At 38.6% G+C, this 22,880-nt stretch overlaps 1 protein-coding gene and 1 long non-coding RNA gene across 2 annotated transcripts; both read right to left on the bottom strand.

The window, feature by feature from the left end:
• Nucleotides 1-15,901: 15,901 nt before the first annotated feature.
• LOC123320337 lies at nt 15,902-18,635 on the bottom strand. Its single transcript, XR_006538740.1, has 5 exons — nt 18,439-18,635; nt 18,175-18,286; nt 17,914-18,000; nt 16,167-16,271; nt 15,902-15,990 (listed from the first exon to the last, which is right to left on the bottom strand). It is a non-coding gene; the product is annotated as an uncharacterized LOC123320337 (long non-coding RNA).
• Nucleotides 18,636-18,914: 279 nt separating this feature from the next.
• Nucleotides 18,915-22,232, bottom strand: LOC123321165 (zinc finger Y-chromosomal protein-like). The gene is made up of 6 exons (XM_044908670.1): nt 21,953-22,232; nt 21,692-21,893; nt 21,537-21,590; nt 20,127-21,433; nt 19,190-19,301; nt 18,915-19,014 (listed from the first exon to the last, which is right to left on the bottom strand). Exons 1-4 carry the CDS (start codon nt 22,230-22,232, stop codon nt 20,272-20,274), a joined length of 1,698 nt encoding a protein of 565 aa, XP_044764605.1. The 3' UTR covers nt 18,915-19,014; nt 19,190-19,301; nt 20,127-20,271.
• Nucleotides 22,233-22,880: the final 648 nt, after the last annotated feature.

Below are 22,880 nucleotides of genomic sequence, written 5' to 3'. Positions count from 1 at the left end.
AAGTTCCAATACGATCAACTATATTCTATCGGTATGTTGTTATACAATTTTTTATTTCATGTTTTACACATTATCTTACAGCTTTTATTTAAATTTGAGTTGATACACAGCTAACTGTCCCTCACCGATATTGAAAATAATCTGAAAACGGAGCATAAAGAAATTATAGAATGGTATACTTACCTACCGATTAGAATAAATCCTTTAATTTTTATCTCACTTTGAAAAGGGTAGACAATTTTCGATATATTGAAGATAGTTTTTCAAATTCATAGAAGATTATTAGCCGATTCTATATTATCAAAGATTTATAGTAATATATTGAGTATTTAAATACATATTTTCTTTGTATCGTGATACATGAATTTATACAACTTGGAATATTTCAAGGTTATGAACATTTTCAAGTGATTGTATTTATTGCATGATCGTATTTTACTGTATGGATGCCTTTTTCAGGTTTTAGGTTAGAACGGGAAAAGAATGGAGCAGCCAGAGTTATGGAGATGGAAATCTGAACATTTCAAGCATCCAATCCTGAAGTAAAGAGAAGAGGACTGGAGTTAGAGTATACATGAACCTCAGCAACGGCATAGAGAAAAATTTATTCTAAATATTGGAAACATTAATCGGTAAGGAAATTGTTTTGCAATATTGAATCGTATTAACATTTCTTCTCTTAGGGCTGGTCTACTTTGAAGCACTGCTATCTAGTGGACAATTCTAGGAGGCGAAAGATTCAATATTCAGATGTGAGTTGATTATTTCCTCTCAAAAATTATCATTATAGTGAATACTGATCTGTCTTTTAGTACTTGGCTGAATTTCTTTTTTTTTCACCTATTTTCTTATAGATTTAATAACATGAAAAACTACTCTCATGTGACTTCACCATTTATTAAAAATATAAAACAAATTACGTAATGTATTTACTAACAAGAATGAAAAAAATTAACTTCTTAAATTTTTTGCAGATTACTACTCATGATGACTAATTGGTCAATGATGTCGTTCTTGCGATGAGGAACATCCCAATGAACTTGTAGGAAGAACCTGAAAGGAATACAAACTGTAAGTTTCAACAAATTGATAGATCGCAAGGTAATTTCTCAAAATTTAACTCACTTGCGGCTTTTTCAACTATTGATATACTCAAGAGTGATATCGGTCACCAGAGACAAATAGGTAACAAAACTCTCAAAAGTCCCTCTTTAGTATAACGACAGATATTTGAATAAAATATAATTTTTATTTTCACTATTAAATATTTAATGGCTAAGGATTGTCTACCAGTCTCAGGGGACTGATATCGCGTTGTGAAGCAGTCAACATGTTGATATTTTTGAATGAAATTAAAAATTCAGTTTTAGTTAATGATACTCATTAAAAAAAATCCTTTTTTTCTCGAAATTGACATTTTGACTGCATTACATAAGTCGCTCATTCAACTACAAGCAACGTCATGAAATATTGTACAGGGTGTCCCAAATTCGATGTCCAGTGAGGGAATCTCGAAAACCAGAGGAATTATGAGTAGAAGAGTTGACACGTTTTCGAGCTCTCTTTCAGAGAAACAAAGAATGGTGAGAATTTCGAAAAGTTCTAGTAACTTTTTTGTCGTTGAACTTACAAATCAGAAACTAGAACCTTCTACAGGCACTTTTTTACATAGAATCCACTGACGAGATCAAAATATTCTTTTATTTCAAATCATTAGGCTAACTTTCGTTTGTTTAAATGCTAACTTTTATTGAATTTTTAATTTTTTAATTGGGAAAAATTTTTTTTGTCAATATATTCCACATATGAGGGGTTCACAGCTGAGGTGAAGCAAATCCATGCAGCCTAGTTTTGAGATGAATGACTTAGAAGTTGTGTATCATCAATAAATTCAAAAGTGACTTCTTTAAATTTGTGTAATGTGAATATAAGCATTTGCTTACATTCTAACATTTTAAAATCTAAAGAAATCACTTTTGAATTTATTGATGATAAACAGCTTCTAAGTCATTCATCTCAAAACTAGGCTGCATGGATTTGCTTCACCTCAGCTGTGAACCCCTCATATGTGGAATATATTCACGAAAGATTTTTTTTCCAATTAAAAAATGAAAAATTCAATAAAAGTTCGCATTTAAACAAACGAAAGTTCGCCTAATGATTTGAAATAAAAGAATATTTTGATCTCGTCAATGGATTCTACGTGAAATAGTGCTTGTAGGAGGTCCAAGTTTCAGATTTGTAACTTCAAAGACAAAAAAGAAACGAGAACTTTTCGATTTTTGTTAATAGAGCGCACAAATGAAGAATCGTAGGAGGTAACAGTTTTCACCATTCTTTGTTTTTATGAAAAAGAGCTAAGAAATGTGTCCTGTTTTCTCCATGCTCTTAAAGTTTTCAAAATCCCTTCAGTGGACAACGAATTTTGCTTCAGTGGACAACGAATTTTGCCCACCCTGTACAATATTCCAAGTATTAAGTAGATAGTGTAAATCTTTTAAAATTTTATAGATTTTCATGTGAAACATTTTTGAAGAAATATCTAATTTTGATCATGACGCTGTAGCAAATGAGCGATTTAACTTCTTGAGTATTTCACATATGTTGCTTTATACTGGGTGTCCCAGGATTAATGGAAATAAATTTGGATATAGTTTCATAACCTCAAAATAAGACAAAAGGTTCCTGTGGTGGTATGTCCTGAAACGCTTTTGTTGCTTCAAAGATGAAGTCTTGATTATGGATTCATTATGTTTTTTCAAAGTAGGACCAATATTAAGAAATTAAATTTTGCGGGGGTATTTTTTGTGTAGGAATGCACCAAGAACTCATTTTCTGACTCATCCTCCTTAGCTAAAGAGGGGTGAAATCGACAACCCCATTTTATTTTCCACCATAACTTTTCACAGACTTTGAACATCATCATTGCAAAGATTATTTCATTTTAAATCTTTATTAATAACTGAGTTTTCATCCTAGAAATGATAGTATCTACGTAAAAAAATTAATTAGTCCTACGCTCTTTTTTTAAACATTAAAAAAACCTTCATGATTTTCTCTTGTTGCTTAGGCTCGACCTTTCCTAATTTCGAATGTTGGTTAGACCACCCAAATAGTATTAACGATTTACTTTGTTGTGTTTTTGTTTTCAATTGAGGAATATACTGATGTGATGTTCAAAAACAGACCGAAGGTTATTTATACTCAGCTGAAAGGCAAAAAAGTTTCCATTTCAATGTAGATTTTTTATTTAATAACTGAATGAAAAGTTATGGTGGAAAATAAAAAAGGGTTGTCGATTTCACTCCTCTCTGGCTATGGATGATGAGTGAGAACAGGAGTTCTCGGTGCATCTCTATTTGAAAAATGCCACTGCAAAATTTCAAGGAATTGATCAAAATCAAAGCCGCAATCAAGTCGTGATTTTTGAAGCAACGGAGCTTTTCCGGGCTTGACTACATAGACACTTTTCGTCTTATTTTCAGATACTGAACCTACATCCGAACTTATACCCGTTAATCCGGAGACAGTCTGTTATACCGAGTGTTTCACGAGCGGTTGGCCATAGCCAAATGGTAAATGCAGGTCATCTGGGCCTTTCGGAAGAGTTGCCTCTTTCGTACCCTAAGGTCATTATAGTTTCATAGGTACTGGGTGATTTGTGGATTTCGGCCTAAATTTTTGGTATCCATGGCTTGAGAATGAGTGTTTCGATTTTGATGAAATTTTGTGGGCACTCGCAATTCCGAGATTATCAGAACAGTTCCTACACAGAATATTGGAATTTATCTTTCAAATATCAAAATCTCTATTTTCTGGATCAGTTGGAAATTTTTCTTCATTAAATTCTAGCTTCACTTTGCAAATCACACTCTTTTTAAATAATAATAACTTTATTCGAACTCTATTTACATTGTATTACAATAAATTTATATCCCTAATCAGAGTAACAAACATAAGAAATCATATTTCATTTTAATTTTTGAGATTAAGGTCCTGTTTTCAATTATTTCAATACCACCTGCTGGGATTCCGGATATCAAAAGCACTCTTTTTCAATCATTTTTTTTCAATCCTGATTCATCAACACACACCAGCGCGCCTCCTGAAAAATAAATTTAAAAAATGTATTATTGAACTGTGAATTCTTTGGTCATTATCAATCTTAGGCAGAATGACAGAATTCAATTCACATAATAAAAATTCAAAGCGCAAATTAACAATATTTTCTGATTATTATCAATTTCTTACTTCTTCATGTTTAAAAAAAAAAACCACATTCATGGAATCATAAATACTCATCCTTCATTCTGCTTAGGATTTGATAATTCCAAATCCGAAGGAATTCCCAATTTTCAATAATACGAATTTCAAAGAAACCACTCATTTTCAAATTACAGAGATATCGAAAAGTCAGGCCGAAAGGCCTAGATGACCTGCATTGATCACTAGTCTATGGCCAACCACCCTGTATTATACAGAGTGTTTTTATGACATGGAGAATAAATTCAGGGTATTATTCTCAGAGTGATTTGGGGACGGAAAGGTCCCCTGCTGGTCTTTGTCCGGAAATGCTTTGTTTTCAAATTACAGGGCGTTCAATTTTCACATACAAATAATAAATTGCTCTATAATATCGTTAGAAGGGACACCTCATAAAGGTGCTTATTTTACATTGAATATCTCATTTTTAGTAACTTTAGTTGCTTGTGTACGGGCATTGAATTTTATATTTTCAAAAGAAAAAAATGGTACGTACGCCAGTGATTTTTTCCACAGTAAAATTCATTCTTAGAATTCATATTCAATTTAGAATATGAAAGGACTCTTGCGTTTTTTTCTCTAATGAATTTCATTTTAATTGTTGAAATATCGATGAATATTTGTTATTTATTTGGAAAACGTGTAACGCCCTGTATCTTAAAAACAAAGCATTTCCGGACATACGCCCACAGGACTTTTCCTACTCCAAATCCGTAGATAGAGGAAAGGGAAGATAACGTAACCAACAAGAAAGAGTGTGTCCAACATCTCAATGTTTATGTTTATATTTACTGTGCGTCTACTCCATCTTTGTTTATATTTACCCCAATATTCGAGTGTTCATTATCGTGTTTGTGTTTGGTGCATAGACTTAATGTTTTAAGTCTATGGTGTGGTGTAATAGTGCTTCGTTCGTGTGTATCGGGAATATCGTTGTCGACTTGCCTGGAAATTGTGTATTTTGTGGTAACAAAAACATGTTGATGTTGGTCACAGAAAGTTCTCCTTCGTAGCTGCGCAATGCGGTATCTTCTCTTCCCTCTATCTATGTCCAAATCTCTCGAAGAATACCCAGAGTTTATTTCTCATGTTTAGGAAACACCATGTATATTACACACGAGGACTGTTGGTTAGAATATTTCAAAGAAACACTCGAGATAAACACTTGAAATTTTATAGTTGAGCATTAAATTCTACTTTCGTTTGTTTAATGTAACACCGGTTTTCTTAATCATGATCATTGAATTGCTTTAACTTTGAGATCTTTACATAAAAATTTCTGATTTTCTAGATTGTATTAAAAGAAGACATACCAGTGCTTCTTCTCCGTTAATTAGAAATTCAATTGAATCATATATTTCAAGACTTAAAAGATTGAGAAGCTTTGGTATGTCTGTCTTTTAATGAAATCTAGAGAATTCGTAAATTTCATCTCAAAATATTGGAATAATAATGCCCTATTTGAGAAAATTTTTAGATTTTTCAAAGATTTCGGACAAATGTAGAATTTAATGAGTGGTCTGATAATGAATAAGAAAACTTGGTGTTGAAAAAAGGTCGTGTCATTTCTGGCAAAACCGGAGGTCGGACGAATCTGAAGTTTTTTCCAAGAATTCATCTCTCCCAACAAAGCTTAACTATGGAATTTCAAGTGTTTATCACGATTTTTCTCTGAAATTCACGAAACGGTCTTGGTGAATCACTCTGTATATACAGATCTGTCTGTCCCGTCTATGGCCGGGCGACGGACAAGGAGGGAAACCACGCATTTGGGTGCTTTCCGTCCCTGTCTGTCCCGTCTATGGTCGAGGCGACGGACAAGGAGGGAATTCCGTCCCTGTCTGTCCCGTCTATGGCCGGGGCGACGGACAAGGAGGGAAACACGCATTTGTGTGCTTTCCGTCCCTGTCTGTCCCGTCTATGGCCGGGGCGACGGACAAGGAGGGAAACACGCATTTGTGTGCTTTCCGTCCCTGTCTGTCCCGTCTATGGCCGGGGCGACGGACAAGGAGGGAAACACGCATTTGTGTGCTTTCCGTCCCTGTCTGTCCCGTCTATGGTCGGGGCGACGGACAAGGAGGGAATTCCGTCCCTGTCTGTCCGGTCTATGGTCGGGGCGACGGACAAGGAGGGAAACACGCATTTGTGTGCTTTCCGTCCCTGTCTGTCCCGTCTATGGTCGGGGCGACGGACAAGGAGGGAAACACGCATTTGTGTGCTTTCCGTCCCTGTCTGTCCCGTCTGTGGCCGGGGCGACTCGCCTATTCAGACCTAGATCTGAACTGGGCAGACGTGTGTCCCACCTCTCCCCGGTCCGGATCCAGATCTGAACAGGGTAGACGTGGGTCCCACCTCTCCCCGGTCCGGATCCAGATCTGAACAGGGCAGACGTGGGTCGCACCTCTCCCCGGTCCGGATCCAGATCTGAACAGGGTAGACGTGGGTCTCACCTCTCCCCGGTCCGGATCCAGATCTGAACAGGGCAGACGTGGGTCTCACCTCTCCCCGGTCCGGATCCAGATCTGAACAGGGTAGACGTGGGTCTCACCTCTCCCCGGTCCGGATCCAGATCTGAACAGGGTAGACGTGGGTCTCACCTCTCCCCGGTCCGGATCCAGATCTGAACAGGGCAGACGTGGGTCGCACCTCTCCCCGGTCCGGATCCAGATCTGAACAGGGCAGACGTGGGTCGCACCTCTCCCCGGTCCGGATCCAGATCTGAACAGGGCAGACGTGGGTCCCACACGTGGGGGTCTCCTCACACGTGGGTCCCACCTCTCCCCGGTCCGGATCCAGATCTGAACAGGGCAGACGTGGGTCCCACACGTGGGGGTCTCCTCACACGTGGGTCCCACCTCTCCCCGGTCCGGATCCAGATCTGAACAGGGTAGACGTGGGTCTCACCTCTCCCCGGTCCGGATCCAGATCTGAACAGGGTAGACGTGGGTCTCACCTCTCCCCGGTCCGGATCCAGATCTGAACAGGGCAGACGTGGGTCCCACACGTGGGGGTCTCCTCACACGTGGGTCCCACCTCTCCCCGGTCCGGATCCAGATCTGAACAGGGTAGACGTGGGTCTCACCTCTCCCCGGTCCGGATCCAGATCTGAACAGGGCAGACGTGGGTCCCACACGTGGGGGTCTCCTCACACGTGGGTCCCACCTCTCCCCGGTCCGGATCCAGATCTGAACAGGGTAGACGTGGGTCTCACCTCTCCCCGGTCCGGATCCAGATCTGAACAGGGCAAACGTGGGTCCCACACGTGGGGTCTCCTCACACGTGGGTCCCACCTCTCCCCGGTCCGGATCCAGATCTGAACAGGGCAGACGTGGGTCGCACCTCTCCCCGGTCCGGATCCAGATCTGAACAGGGTAGACGTGGGTCTCACCTCTCCCCGGTCCGGATCCAGATCTGAACAGGGCAGACGTGGGTCCCACACGTGGGGGTCTCCTCACACGTGGGTCCCACCTCTCCCCGGTCCGGATCCAGATCTGAACAGGGTAGACGTGGGTCTCACCTCTCCCCGGTCCGGATCCAGATCTGAACAGGGCAGACGTGGGTCCCACACGTGGGGTCTCCTCACACGTGGGTCCCACCTCTCCCCGGTCCGGATCCAGATCTGAACAGGGCAGACGTGGGTCCCACACGTGGGGTCTCCTCACACGTGGGTCCCACCTCTCCCCGGTCCGGATCCAGATCTGAACAGGGTAGCCGTGGGTCTCACCTCTCCCCGGTCCGGATCCAGATCTGAACAGGGTAGACGTGGGTCTCACCTCTCCCCGGTCCGGATCCAGATCCGAACAGGGCAGACGTGGATCGCACCTCTCCCCGGTTCGGATCCAGATCTGAACAGGGTAGACGTGGATCGCACCTCTCCCGGGTCCGGATCCAGATCTGAACAGGGCAGACGTGGATCGCACCTCTCCCCGGTTCGGATCCAGATCTGAACAGGGCAGACGTGGGTCCCACACGTGGGGGTCTCCTCACACGTGGGTCCCACCTCTCCCCGGTCCGGATCCAGATCTGAACAGGGTAGACGTGGGTCTCACCTCTCCCCGGTCCGGATCCAGATCTGAACAGGGCAGACGTGGGTCCCACACGTGGGGTCTCCTCACACGTGGGTCCCACCTCTCCCCGGTCCGGATCCAGATCTGAACAGGGCAGACGTGGGTCGCACCTCTCCCCGGTCCGGATCCAGATCTGAACAGGGCAGACGTGGGTCCCACACGTGGGGTCTCCTCACACGTGGGTCCCACCTCTCCCCGGTCCGGATCCAGATCTGAACAGGGTAGCCGTGGGTCTCACCTCTCCCCGGTCCGGATCCAGATCTGAACAGGGTAGACGTGGGTCTCACCTCTCCCCGGTCCGGATCCAGATCCGAACAGGGCAGACGTGGATCGCACCTCTCCCCGGTTCGGATCCAGATCTGAACAGGGTAGACGTGGATCGCACCTCTCCCGGGTCCGGATCCAGATCTGAACAGGGTAGACGTGGGTCTCACCTCTCCCCGGTCCGGATCCAGATCTGAACAGGGCAGACGTGGGTCCCACACGTGGGGGTCTCCTCACACGTGGGTCCCACCTCTCCCCGGTCCGGATCCAGATCTGAACAGAGTAGACGTGGGTCTCACCTCTCCCCGGTCCGGATCCAGATCTGAACAGGGTAGGGTCTCACCTCTCCCCGGTTCGGATCCAGATCTGAACAGGGCAGACGTGGGTCCCACACGTGGGGTCTCCTCACACGTGGGTCCCACTTCTCCCCGGTCCGGATCCAGATCTGAACAGGGCAGAGATGACAACAAAGGACTAAAAAGAACTCTTACTTTTCAGGTGCATAGAGGGTCCAGACATCCGTGCAGAAGGTCACCGAAGAGTCTTCCAGTATAATCTATCTCATAATGTAATAATGTAATAAAGTGTCCTTATTTCCACTTTCTCTGTTTTATTTTCCCATGTTCCTGTTCACCTGAAACATAAGTTCTATCAATACATTAGTCGACCACGGTTCAGATCCGGACCGGGTCGAGGAGGACACAGAGGAGACGGGACAGACGAGGACGGAAAGCACCCAAATGCGTGTTTCCCTCCTTGTCCGTCGCCCCGGCCATAGACGGGACAGACAGGGACGGAAAGCACACAAATGCGTGTTTCCCTCCTTGTCCGTCGCCCCGGCCATAGACGGGACAGACAGGGACGGAAAGCACCCAAGTGCGTGTTTCCCTCCTTGTCCGTCGCCCCGACCATAGACGGGACAGACAGGGACGGAAAGCACACAAATGCGTGTTTCCCTCCTTGTCCGTCGCCCCGGCCATAGACGGGACAGACAGGGACGGAAAGCACCCAAGTGCGTGTCTCCCTCCTTGGCCGTCGCCCCGGCCATAGACGGGACAGACAGGGACGGAAAGCACCCAAGTGCGTGTTTCCCTCCTTGTCCGTCGCCCCGACCATAGACGGGACAGACAGGGACGGAAAGCACACAAATGCGTGTTTCCCTCCTTGTCCGTCGCCCCGGCCATAGACGGGACAGACAGGGACGGAAAGCACCCAAGTGCGTGTTTCCCTCCTTGTCCGTCGCCCCGACCATAGACGGGACAGACAGGGACGGAAAGCACACAAATGCGTGTTTCCCTCCTTGTCCGTCGCCCCGGCCATAGACGGGACAGACAGGGACGGAAAGCACCCAAGTGCGTGTCTCCCTCCTTGGCCGTCGCCCCGACCATAGACGGGACAGACAGGGACGGAAAGCACACAAATGCGTGTTTCCCTCCTTGTCCGTCGCCCCGGCCATAGACGGGACAGACAGGGACGGAAAGCACACAAATGCGTGTTTCCCTCCTTGTCCGTCGCCCCGGCCATAGACGGGACAGACAGGGACGGAAAGCACCCAAGTGCGTGTTTCCCTCCTTGTCCGTCGCCCCGACCATAGACGGGACAGACAGGGACGGAAAGCACACAAATGCGTGTTTCCCTCCTTGTCCGTCGCCCCGGCCATAGACGGGACAGACAGGGACGGAAAGCACCCAAGTGCGTGTCTCCCTCCTTGGCCGTCGCCCCGACAGAGAATTTAATGAGCAACGAAGACCGTTTCATGAATTTCAAAGAAAAATCGTGATAAACACTTGAAATTCCATAGTTAAGCTTTGTTGGGAGAGATGAATTCTTGGAAAAAACTTCAGATTCGTCCGACCTCCGGTTTTGCCAGAAATGACACGACCTTTTTTCAACACCAAGTTTTCTTATACATTATCAGACCACTCATTAAATTCTACATTTGTCCGAAATCTTAAAAAAATTTAAAAATTCTCTCAAATAGGGCATTATTATTCCAATATTTTGAGATGAAATTTACGAATTCTCTAGATTTCATTAAAAGACAGACATACCAAAGCTTCTCAATCTTTTAAGTCTTGAAATATATGATTCAATTGAATTTCTAATTAACGGAGAAGAAGCACTGGTATGTCTTCTTTTAATACAATCTAGAAAATCAGAAATTTTTATGTAAAGATCTCAAAGTTAAAGCAATTCAATGATCATGATTAAGAAAACCGGTGTTACATTAAACAAACGAAAGTAGAATTTAATGCTCAACTATAAAATTTCAAGTGTTTATCTCGAGTGTTTCTTTGAAATATTCTAACCAACAGTCCTCGTGTATAATATACATGGTGTTTCCTAAACATAAAAAATAAACTCTGGGTATACTTCGAGTGATTTGGACGTAGATAGAGGAAAGAAAAGATACCGCATTGCGCAGCTACAAAGGAGAACTTTCTGTGACCAACATCAACCAACATGTTTTTGTTTACGTTTACAGATCCAAAGTCATCTTTTTAAGCATATTTACCACAAATTACACGACAACGAAATTCCCGATACACAAGTCTCAAAACCAACGAATCACTATCACACTAAACCATAGACTTATTAATATTAAGTCTATGCACCAAACACAAATTCACAAATACGATAATGAACACTCGAATATTGGGGTAAAAATAAACAAAGATGGAGTAGACGCACAGTAAATATAAACGCAAACATTGAGATGTTGGAAACACTTTTTCTTGTTGGTTACGTTATCTTCCCCTTCCTCTATCTACGGATTTGGAGTAGGAAAAGTCCTGTAGGCGTATGTCCGGAAAAACTTTGTTTCTAAGATACAGGGCGTTACACGTTTTCCAAATAAATAACAAATATTCATCGATATTTCAACAATTGAAATGAAATTCATTATTCGATTGCTCTACTCGAGTTTTTTTTTTAAATAACAAACATCTTAGAGAAAAGGAACTATATTCTGAATTTACGTACCATTTTTTCTTTTGAAAATATGAAATTCAATGCCCGTACACACGATACTAAAGTTACTAAAGATGAGATATTCAATGTAAAATGAGCACCTTTATGAGGTGTCCCTTCTCACGATATTATAGAGCAATTTATTATTTATTTGTGAAAAATTTAACGCCCTGTATTTTGGAAACAAAACCCGGCCCCAAATCACTCTGAGAATAATACCCTGGATTTATGCCCCATGTTAACGAAGCACCCTGTATATTGAGTGGTTAGCCATAGACTAGTGATCAATGCAGCTCATCTAGGACTTTCAATGCAGTTGGTCCTTTCGGCCTCACTTTTAGATATCCATAACTTGGAAATGAGCGGTTCGATTTTGTTGAAATTCGTAATAAGCAGAATGAAGGACGAGTAGCATCTTGGGAAATTCATGATTCAGTTGAAGAAGTAAGAAGTTGATATTAATCAGAAAATATTATTATTTTGGGCTTTGAATTTTTATTATGTGAATTGAATTCGAAGAAGGATATAACATGTCATTCTGCCTAAGATTGATAATGACCAAAGAATTCACAGTTCATTTTTCAAATATATTTTTTAGGCGGAGAGCTTGAACACTTGGTGTGTGTTGATGATTCAGGATGAAAAAAAAGATTGAAAATAGTTAATCTAAAAAATGAAAAATGATTTCTTATGTTTGTCACTCTATTGAAAAAAGAGTGATTTGCAAAGTGAATTGAGAAAAATTTCCAACTGACCCAGAAAATAGAGCTTTGATATCTCAAAGAAAAATCCCAATATTCTGTGTACTGTTCTGTTATTCTCGGAAATGCATGTGTCCCCAAAATTTAATCAAAATCGCACCACTCATTGCCAAGCTATGGATAACAAAAATTTAGACCAAAATCCACAAATCACCCAGTATTTATGAAACCTACGGCCTCAAGGTATAAAAGAGACCAGATGACCTGCATTCACCATTTGGCTAAGGCCAACCGCTCGTAAAACACCCGGTATAACTAATACTTCAATCAGCGATTCCCAGGTTTCGTTCTGGAGGTTTCAGATTTCATAACGCTCAAACAGCCCATTCCTTCTACAGGGTGTACCAGGATTAACGGGTATAAGTTTGGATGAGAAGAGAAGATCATGAAGGTTTTTAAATATTGTTCAAAAATAGAGCGTAGGACTTATTTAATTTTTTTTACGTAGATACTATCATTTCAAGGATAAAAACATAATTATCAATAAATATTTTTAATGAAATCATCATTCATCAAGTCTGTGAAAAGTTATGGTTGGAAAATAAAATGGGGTTGTCGATTTCACCCCTCTCTAACTAAGGAGGATGAGTCAGAAAATGAGTTCGAGGAGCATCTCTATTTGAAAAAATATCTCTGCAAAATTTCATATCTTAATTTTGAAAAAACATAATGAATCCATAATCAAGACTTCATTTTTGAAGCAATGAAAGCGTTTCCGAACATACCATCACAGGAACCTTTTGTCTTATTTTCAGGTTATGAACCTATATCCAAATTTATTTCCATTAATCCTGGGACACCCAGTATAAAGCAACATATGTGAAATACTCAAGAAGTTAAATCGCTCATTTGCTACAGCTTGATCAAAATTAGATATTTCTTCAAAAATGTTTTTCATAATAAAATCTATAAAATTTCAAAAGATTTACACTATCAACGTAATACTTTGAATATGTACAGGATGGGCAAAAATCGTTGCCTACTGAGGGAATATTGAAAACTATAAGAGCTAGAAGAAAACGAATGAAATATTTCCGAATTCCTTTTCAGAGAAATAAAAATGGTGAAAACCGTAACCCCCCACCATTCTTTGTTTTTGGGTTATTAGCAAAAAATTAACGATTTCGAAAAGTTCTTATAAATTTTTTGTTACACATCTGAACCTTGAAACTTCTACGGACACTTTTATACTTAGAATCTACTGACAAGAGATTTTTTTTCCTAATCAAAAAAACAAATTCAATAAAAGTATTTGAAAAAACTTAAGTTCGCCTAATGATTCCAAATGAAAAAATATTTTGAGCTACGGTTCTCACCAACCTTCGTTTCTCTGAAAAAGAACTCGGAAATGTGTCATCCGTTTTCTTCCAACTCGGTAGTTTTCGGTATCCCCCCAGTAGACTACGAATTTTGCTCACCCTGTACAATATTTCACGACGTTGCTGTAGCTCAATGAGCGAGTTACGTAATGCAGTCAAAATGTCTATTTCAAGAGAAAAAGAATTTTTTTTAAAGAGTATCATAAACTAAAACTGAATTTTTTATTTTATCTCAAAAATATGAACATGTTGACTGCTTCTAAATGCGATATCAGTCCCCTGAGACCAATAGACAATGTTCAGCCATTAAATATTTAATAGTGAAAATAAAAATTATACTTTGTTCAAATATCTGTCATTACACTAAAAGTTACTTGTGAATATTGTTATGTATCTTTCTCAGGTGACCGATATCACTCTTGAGTATATCAATAAGTGAAAAAGCCGCAAGTAAGTTAAATTTTGAGAAATTACCAAGCCATCTATCAAATTGTTAAAAATGAAATATATAACCTTACAGTTTGCATTCCTTTCGGATTCTTCCTACAAGTTATCATTGGGATGTTCCTCATCGCAAGAACGACATCATTGACCAATTAGTCATCATGAGTAGTTATCTGCAAAAAATTTAAAAAGTTAATATTTTTCATTCTTGTTAGTGAAAACATTACATAATTTGTTTTATAGTTCTAATAAATGGTGAAGTCACATGAGGGTAATTTTTCCTGTCATTAAATCTATAAGAAAATAGGTGAAGAAAAAGAAATTCAGCCAAGTACTAAAAGACAGATCAGTATTCACTAGAATGATAATTTTTGAGAGAATATAAATCAACTCACATCTAAATATTCAATCTTTCGCCTTCAAGAATAGTCCACTAGATAGCAGTGCTTCTTAATAGACCAGCCCTAAAAGAAGAAATGTTAATAAAATTCAATATTGCAAAACAATTTCCTTACCGATTAATGTTTTCAATATTTAGAATTAATTGTTCTCTCAAACTGGCTGCTTGAAATGTTAAGATTTCCATCTCCATATCTCTGGCTGCTCCGTTCTGTCCCTGTTCTTACCTAAAACCTGAAAAGGCATCCATACAGTAAAATACGATCATGCAATGAATACAATCACTTGAAAATGTTCATAACCTTGAAATATTCCAAGTTGTATAAATTCATGTATCACGATACAAAGAAAATATGTATTTAAATACTCGATATATTACTATAAATCTTTGATAATATGGGAACAGCTAATATTTTTCTAATAATTTGAAAAAATATCTTTAATATTTCGAAAATTGTCCACCCTTTTCAAACTGAGATAAAAATTAAAGGATTTATTATAATCGGTAGCAATTTCTTTATGCTCCGTTTTAAGATTATTTTCATAATCGGTGAGGGACAGTTAGCTGCGTATCAACCCAAATTTAAATAAAACCGATAAGATAATGTGTAAAACATGAAATAAAAAATTGTATAACAACATACCGATAGAATATAGTTGATCGTATTGGAACTTACCTAGTAAAAAAATCTTGTCGTCTCACTATCCGTTACCATTGGAGGAGCTGAAAATTTTCTTCCAGATAATTTTGTCCAAGTGGAATTGCTTCTTTTCTCTCTGAAAGAAATAATAAATGAATAAAAATGAATTGATATCAGAATAAGAAGAATTGCGATTGCGATATTTTGCAATAATCAACCCTGAAACTTCCAAGATGTAATTTTTGCTGAAATAATAAGGTTAAAGTGAAAATATATTGATTTGAACTCACATTATGTTGGAAATTCATTCGAAATCGTCGAAAATCATAGGAAAGCATCGGAAAATTCTAGAAATTGCAAATGTCCGACCAAAGCTAACTATTTTATGGCAACTGTTTTTGAATCTCGTATCGAATCACGGCGGACGCGCAGGCGCGTTAGCGTTCTTCGCGAAAGGTAACTAAGATCAACATTATGTATAACCACAGAGGCAGAGAAAACCTGTCTCTGCATAGAAGAGATAAAATAGCCAAAGAGTATTACGTTCTATGATATAACCAGAGAGTAAATAATCCTTCTAAAAAAGGAAAGAGAAATTCGAACATTTCCAATATTCGCCAATATTCATGCTTTTTATTTCTTCAATCATTTAACGTTGTATAAGTATTAAAAAAAAAAATTACTGATGAATCAACTGAAAATAACATGAATCGGCATTTATTCGAAATATTCATTTCATACAAATTCAAAGTGACCATGAAATTTTCAACTCACCGCTATCATGTGGCTGAATTGTCCATTGCTCGAGTATTTCCTACCCTTCTGATCGTCATCATCTTGATTTTTTTTTCTTCCCGGTCTCCTGAAATTAAAACAGTTCAATGAGTTTTAGAAATCCTCATCAATATTTTTGTTGCAAGCCACACTGGAAATGCAAAAAAAAATATATGATTGAAAACCTCCTTATTTTCGTTTTGAGGAAAGAAGCACTTTTTGGTCGATTTCGTTAAGCTTGAATTGTATTCATAGATGACCTACCTGAAAAAATTTTCAGCGGAAAGTCTTGCTTTGCCTGGAATTTATTGTTTTCCATCTTAAGTTGCTGTAGTTGATTTCGTTCCAGTGGAATTACTTATTTTCTCTCTGAAAGAAACGAATAATCAATAAAACCAAATCGAAATCAGAACTAGGAGAATTGTTCTCTGGATATTTAGCAATAATCAACTGTGAAACTTCCAAGATGTAATTGTTGCTGAAATAAATATGTTAAAATGAAAATATGTTGATTTGAACTCACATTCCAATGAAAATTCATTCGAAATCGTCGGAAATCGTAGGAAAGCATCGGAAATTTCTAGAAATTGCAAATGTCCGACCAAAGCTAACTATTTTGTGGCAACTGTTTTTGAATCTCGTATCGAATCACGGCGGGCGCGCAGGCGCATTAGCGTTCTTCGAGAAAGGTAACTAAGATCAACATTATGTATAACCACAGAAGCAGAGACAACCTGTTCCTACACAGAAGAGATGAAATAACCAAAGAGTATTATACTCTATGATATAACCAGAGAGTAAACACTTCTGCTAAAAAATGAAAGAGAAATTGGAAAATTTCAAATATTCGCCGATATTCATGCTTTTTCTTCAATCAATCACTTGAAATTGTATAAGTATTTTGAAAAATATTCCTGATAAATGAACTGAAAGTAACATGAATCAGCATTTATTCGAAATATTCATTTCGTAAAAATTCAAAGTGCAATTTTCAACTCACCGCTATTGATTTTCTCTACATCTTCCACTTTCATTTTATTCATCTGAACTGTCCATTAATTATTTTCTACCCTTCTGATCTTCATTATCTTGATTTTCTTTCTTCTCAGTCCTCTGCAAAAAAAAAACAGTTCAATGAGTTTTAAAAATCCTCATCCCCGTTTTCGTAGCAAGCAACCCTGAAAATAAAAACCTCCTCATTTTCATTTTAGGAAAGAGGCACTTTTTTGTCGATTTCGATAAGATTGAATTCTATTCACAGATGACCTACCTGAAATAATTTTCAGCAGAAAGTCTTTCTTTGCCTGGATTTTTATTGTTCTCCATCATAATTCGCCGTAGTTGATTTTGTTCCAAAGGAATTACTTCTTTTCTTTCTGAAAGAAACATGCAATTAATAAAAAGAAATCGAAATCAGAACTAGGAAAATTGTCCTTGGGATATTTAGCAATAATCAACTGTGAAACTTCCAAGATATAATTTTTGCTGAAATAATAAGGTTAAAGTGAAAATATATTGATTTGAACTCACATTCTGTTGGAAATTCATTCGAAATCTTCGAAAATCATTGGAAAGCATCGGAAAATTCTAGAAATTGCAAATGTCCGACCAAAGCTAACTATTTTATGGCAACTGTTTTTGAATCTCGTATCGAATCACGGCAGACGCGCAGGCGCTTTAGCGTTCTTCGAGAAAGGTAACTAAGATCAACATTATGTATAACCACAGAGGCAGAGAAAACCTGTATCTGCACAGAAGAGATAAAATAATCAAAGAGTATTATACTCTATGATATAACCAGAGAGCAAATACTACTGTTAAGAAAGGAAAGAGAAATTTGAAAATTTCAAATATTCGCCAATTCGCTTTTTATTTCTTCAATCATTTAACGTTGTATAAGTATTCAAAAAAAAAAATTACTGATGAATCAACTGAAAATAAAATGAATCGGCATTTATTCGAAATATTCATTTCGTAAAAATTCAAAGTGACCATGCAATTTTCAACTCACCGCTATCATGTGGCTGAATTGTCCATTGCTCTAGTATTTCCTACCCTTCTGATCTTCATCATCTTGATTTTCTTTCTTCCGAGTCCTCTGCAAAAAAAAACAGTTCAATGAGTTTTAGAAATTCTAATCCTTGGTTTGGTTGCAAGCCACCCTGGAAATGAAAATCAATATATGATTGAAAACATCCTTATTTTCCTATTTGAAAAGTGGCACTTTTTTGTAGGTTCCAATAAGACTGAATTCTATTCACAGATGACCTACTTGAAATAATTTTCAGCAGAAAGTTTTGCTTTGCCGATAACCTGGAATTTGTTGTTTTCCATCAGAAGTTGCTGTAGTTGATTTTGTCCAAGTGGAATTACTTCTTTTCTCTCTGAAAGAAACATGCAATTAATAAAAAGAAATCGAAATCAGAACTAGGAAAATTGTCTTTGGGATATTTAGCAATAATCAACTTTGAAACTTGCAAGATGTAATTTTTGTTGAAATAATTATGTTAAAATGATAATATTGATTTGAACTCACATTCTGTTGGAAATTCATTCGAAATCGTCGAAAATCATAGGAAAGCATCGGAAAATTCTAGAAATTGCAAATGTCCGACCAAAGCTAACTATTTTGTGGCAACTGTTTTTGAATCTCGTATCGAATCACGGCGGGCGCGCAGGCGTGTTAGCGTTCTTCGAGAAAGGTAACTAAGATCAACATCAAAATAATATAACCACAGAAGAGATAAAATATTCAAAGAGTATTATACTCTATGATATAACCAGAGAGTAAATACTCCTTCTAAAAAAGGAAAGAGAAATTTGAAAATTTCGAATATTCGCCAATATTCATGCTTTTTCTTTCATCAATCATTCAACATTGTATAAGTATTTTGAAAGATATTCCTGATAAATGAAATGAAAGTAACATGAATCAGCATTTATTCGAAATATTCACTTCGTAAAAATTCAAAGTGACCATGCAATTTTCAACTCACCGCTGTCGACTTTCCTTACATCTTCCACTTTCATGTTATTCATCTGAATTATCCATTGATTGAGTATTTCCTACTCTTCTGATCTTCATCATCTTGATTTTCTTTCTTCCGAGCCTCTGCAAAAAATAAACAGTTCATTGAATTTTAGAAATTCTCATTCTTGTTTTCGTTGAAAGCCACCCTGAGAATGAAAAACAATATATGATTGAAAATCTCCTCATTTTCGTTTTAGGAAAGAGGCACTTTTTTGTCGATTTCGATAAGATTGAATTCTATTCACAGATGACCTACCTGAAATAATTTTCAGTGGAAAGTATTGCTTTGCCGATAATCTGGAACTTACTGTTTTCCATCAGAAGTTACTGTAGTTGATTTTGTCCAAGTGGAATTACTTCTTTTCTCTCTGAAAGAAACATCCAATTAATAAAACCCAATCGAAATCAGAACTAGAAGAATTGTCCTTAAGATATTTTGGAATAATCAACTGTGAAATAATGAGATTAAAATGAAAATATATCGATTTGAACTCACATTCTGTTGGAAATTCATTCGAAATCGTCGAAAATCATAGGGAAGCATCGGAAAATTCTAGAAATTGCAAATGTCCGACCAAAGCTAACTATTTTATGGCAACTGTTTTTGAATCTCGTATCGAAATCAGGCGGATGCGCCGGCGCATTAGCGTTCTTTGGAGAAGGTAACTAAGATCAACATCATGATGGAATTTAAGTATTCAAAGCTTAGGGGATCCAAAAATCTCATATATTTCAAGACTTATCAATATGTGTTTTTAAACTGGAAAATAAATGCAACAAAAAAAGTCAATTCAATGAGTTCTAGACGTTCTGTTTTCTGAGAAAATTTTACTGCACCGCCATCTAGTCACATTTTAACGCACATCTACTGATTATTTAAAGTGTGCTTTGTCTCTTCCAGAAGTTTTCCACTGTGACCGAAATAGGAAACTGTGATGGGTAAGACATTATTTCCTGATTTACGACTAGATGGCGCTGCAATAGAATTTGGAACATTTTCACTCGAGATGTAATTAAATTTCAAAGTTATGCGTAAAATAATCCACTTGAAGAAGAACGAACTGCAGTTTCTGATAGAGCAGATATAATAAAACTATATTCTGAAATATCTGACATATCTATTGATCCTGAGAATTATTTATGGGAGAAACAAAATTGATAATATGTATAACAAAAAAGAACTTGCTTCTCACCATACTCCTTCAAAGGTATATTTCTCTACTGATGTGATAGCTTTTTCATAAAAATAATGCTTAATTCTTAATCCAATCTTCTTTCCGACAATTAAAAATCGACAGATGTTGAGGGCGCAGCGTCTGCTTCTCCCCACGGTGACCCCTAATGATTCACCTCGAAATGAACGTAATTCGAGTGCCTGCTGAGATGATCCGCGTCGCCCACGTAATCGCAAAAATTACACTTTCGATCAATTTTAGCATTGTGCGCAGATTTGACGTGCATTCCTATATTATCACCAACATAACCGCACATGTGACACTTGTGGTTAGAGTTGACATGTATCTTGACGAAACCCCTATGTTCCCCCACATAATCGCAGTAAGGACACTTCTTGTGGTTCGGGATGGGATGAGCTTCGATCCAGTGTTTTTTCAGGTGCTCTTTGCAGCATCCCACGAAATCGCACGTGTTGCATTTATGATTCGTCAGTAAATGCGCCCTGAAACTGGCCTTCCTCTGCGTGATATAATCGCAGTAGGGACATTCGTATTTGCCCAAGAGATACGAGGACTGGATCACGTTTTCCAGGTGATCCTTACGGCTGCCAACGTAAGCGCACAAATCGCATTCGTTACTCTGCCTACTGACGTGAACAGATTCTATGTGTTTCTGGAGGAATCCCCCGATATAATCGCAGGAGGGACAACGATGGCTGGAGTGTACATGTTTGTCGATCTGCTCTTGGTAACCGCAAACGTACTGGCAATGGGGACATCTGAAATGTTTGGTATTGCTGTGAGCTGTCATTATGTGTCTGCTGAGAATGTAATCTTGACTTCCGACATAATTGCAGAAACTGCATTGGAGCTGATTTTCATTGGAAGGAACAGCTTTGATGGCACTCTTATCATTTCCTGTATAACCATCGTACGAACATTTCAACTTGTTCGAATCTTGATCAATTTCTTCTGTACTCTCTGAAATATATAAATGATTGTCCTCTTCTTTCACATAAACCAATTCTAACTTTAAGTTAATATCAGCACTTCTAACATAATCACTTTCTTGATATTCCACATTGGAACTTAATTGTTCCTCGAGTTTAGTAGACTCAGAGGAAGAAGAAGCCTCCAAATCTGAACAACCTGTCTTTGGTGCAGTGTTCCCACCTATTTGATCCATTTGTTCGGATGTAGAACTGGAGTCATTTCGTTCTAGTTTGACTGGAAAGTCTTCCCCATTGAAAACGCTTGATTTATCGGTAAACTGTTCCTCAATTTTGACACTGCACTTTTCACTATGTTCATTTGTGGCATTGTTGCTGAAATAGATTCACCATTTCAAATATTCTGAATATTTCATTTTGATCAGAATACAAATTTAATTGCGTGGGACAGATTGAAAACAGAAGTCAATGCACTCACCAAAGGTATGAGAATGTTACTTCTTCTTTGATCTTTATTTCAACAATTTCCTTTCTGCAAAATAAATGGAAAATGTATATAAAAAGTTAAAAGACGAACTGAACAGAAAAAAAGGTGCGAGATTTGTGAGTAATCATGTAGCTTGTTTAACTTACTGTTCTTTTTCATTCAAATCTTCAAGCTCCATTGGGATACGTTGTTGATCCAGATTAATTTCGCTCAGCGACTTTTCAGATTTAATTTTTTTCTGTACTATCCTAATCCGGCCAAACTTGGTCTGTTGTTCTTTAGGTAAATTGAGAGAGGGAACTGCTGTCATCTTGAGCCTTGGACTTTTCATGCTTAAAAGGGAAGCACCTGGGTGAATAAAAAGACCTATAACACAAATCTTCGATGGGATCTAATGATGAACAGACCTGTGGCCAAATAATCGCTCTCTTGAAAGTGAAGAGAGCAGACACGCATACAGGTGGTGATAGGTTCTTTCATCAATAAGGCTTTTGCCCATACTTCTCTTCGATCCATTTTTTCTATTACGCCTAGATCGTTAGTCACCTGAACCGTCGAAGCACCCTTCTTAGGAAATGCATGAAAATGCAAAGCTCTGTTCTTGTGTTTCGTTGAGTAACAATTAGACACACAGCAGTTCGTAATATCCCATGACTTCTTCACGGAGCTGGTGCTTCTTTCACTCATTTTCGTTCAATTTTCGAATCGGAAATTAACGAAAATATGTTATTTTCGAACGTAAATTCCTCAGCTCATATGTGAAAATTTTGACCACAGAACAAAAAACCACACATATCTATGAACCACACAAACTTCACTAGAGTGCACAGATAACAAACTGCAACACAGAATTCACAGATAACAAACTGCAATTTATTCCTCTATGTTCAATAGATAGTAGCTAGATGGCGATGCAGTAAGTGAAGAAGGAATCTTCCAAAGCAAGTTAGTCTATTCATCTATGTTCGCTACACCGTAAGTAGATGGAGATACGTAGTACGAAGAAGAATTCTTCCCTAGAAAAATGGACTAATTTTCGAAATGTAGCCGCGAAAAAAATTCGTTTTATATTGAAAACGAGTTCAGATTCCGAATCAACAACCTCGGAATACTAAACAAATTTATTTTACTCCAATATCCCCATATTGGAGACTTTGTAATCAAATTCTGATCGGAAAAATACTATTTTTGGATTCATTGATGAATTTAGAAAACTTTCAGTGTCCATAATAATTGGATATCGATTTCAAACGCTGACACATAGCAGTTCTAATCTAATTGTATGCAATAGAAAGTGACCACTGGTACTTGCTCTTGACTACGATCTTCTTTATT

This window comes from Coccinella septempunctata, chromosome 9, assembly GCF_907165205.1.
Source record: "Coccinella septempunctata chromosome 9, icCocSept1.1, whole genome shotgun sequence".
NCBI classification, from domain to species: domain Eukaryota; kingdom Metazoa; phylum Arthropoda; class Insecta; order Coleoptera; family Coccinellidae; genus Coccinella; species Coccinella septempunctata.
Note: the sequence above shows the minus strand (reverse complement) of the source record. Positions and strands in the feature narration are given on the sequence as shown.

Bases quoted from the DNA above. Each gene is read 5' to 3' on its own strand.
- LOC123321165 (XM_044908670.1), bottom strand. From the start codon at position 22,232: ATGAGTGAAAGAAGCACCAGCTCCGTGAAGAAGTCATGGGATATTACG. The intron at 21,894-21,952 runs GTCTGTTCATCA...TTATTCACCCAG, and splicing joins GAGCGATTATTTGGCCACAG to GTGCTTCCCTTTTAAGCATG. The intron at 21,434-21,536 runs GTGAGTGCATTG...AATCTATTTCAG, and splicing joins GTAACATTCTCATACCTTTG to CAACAATGCCACAAATGAAC.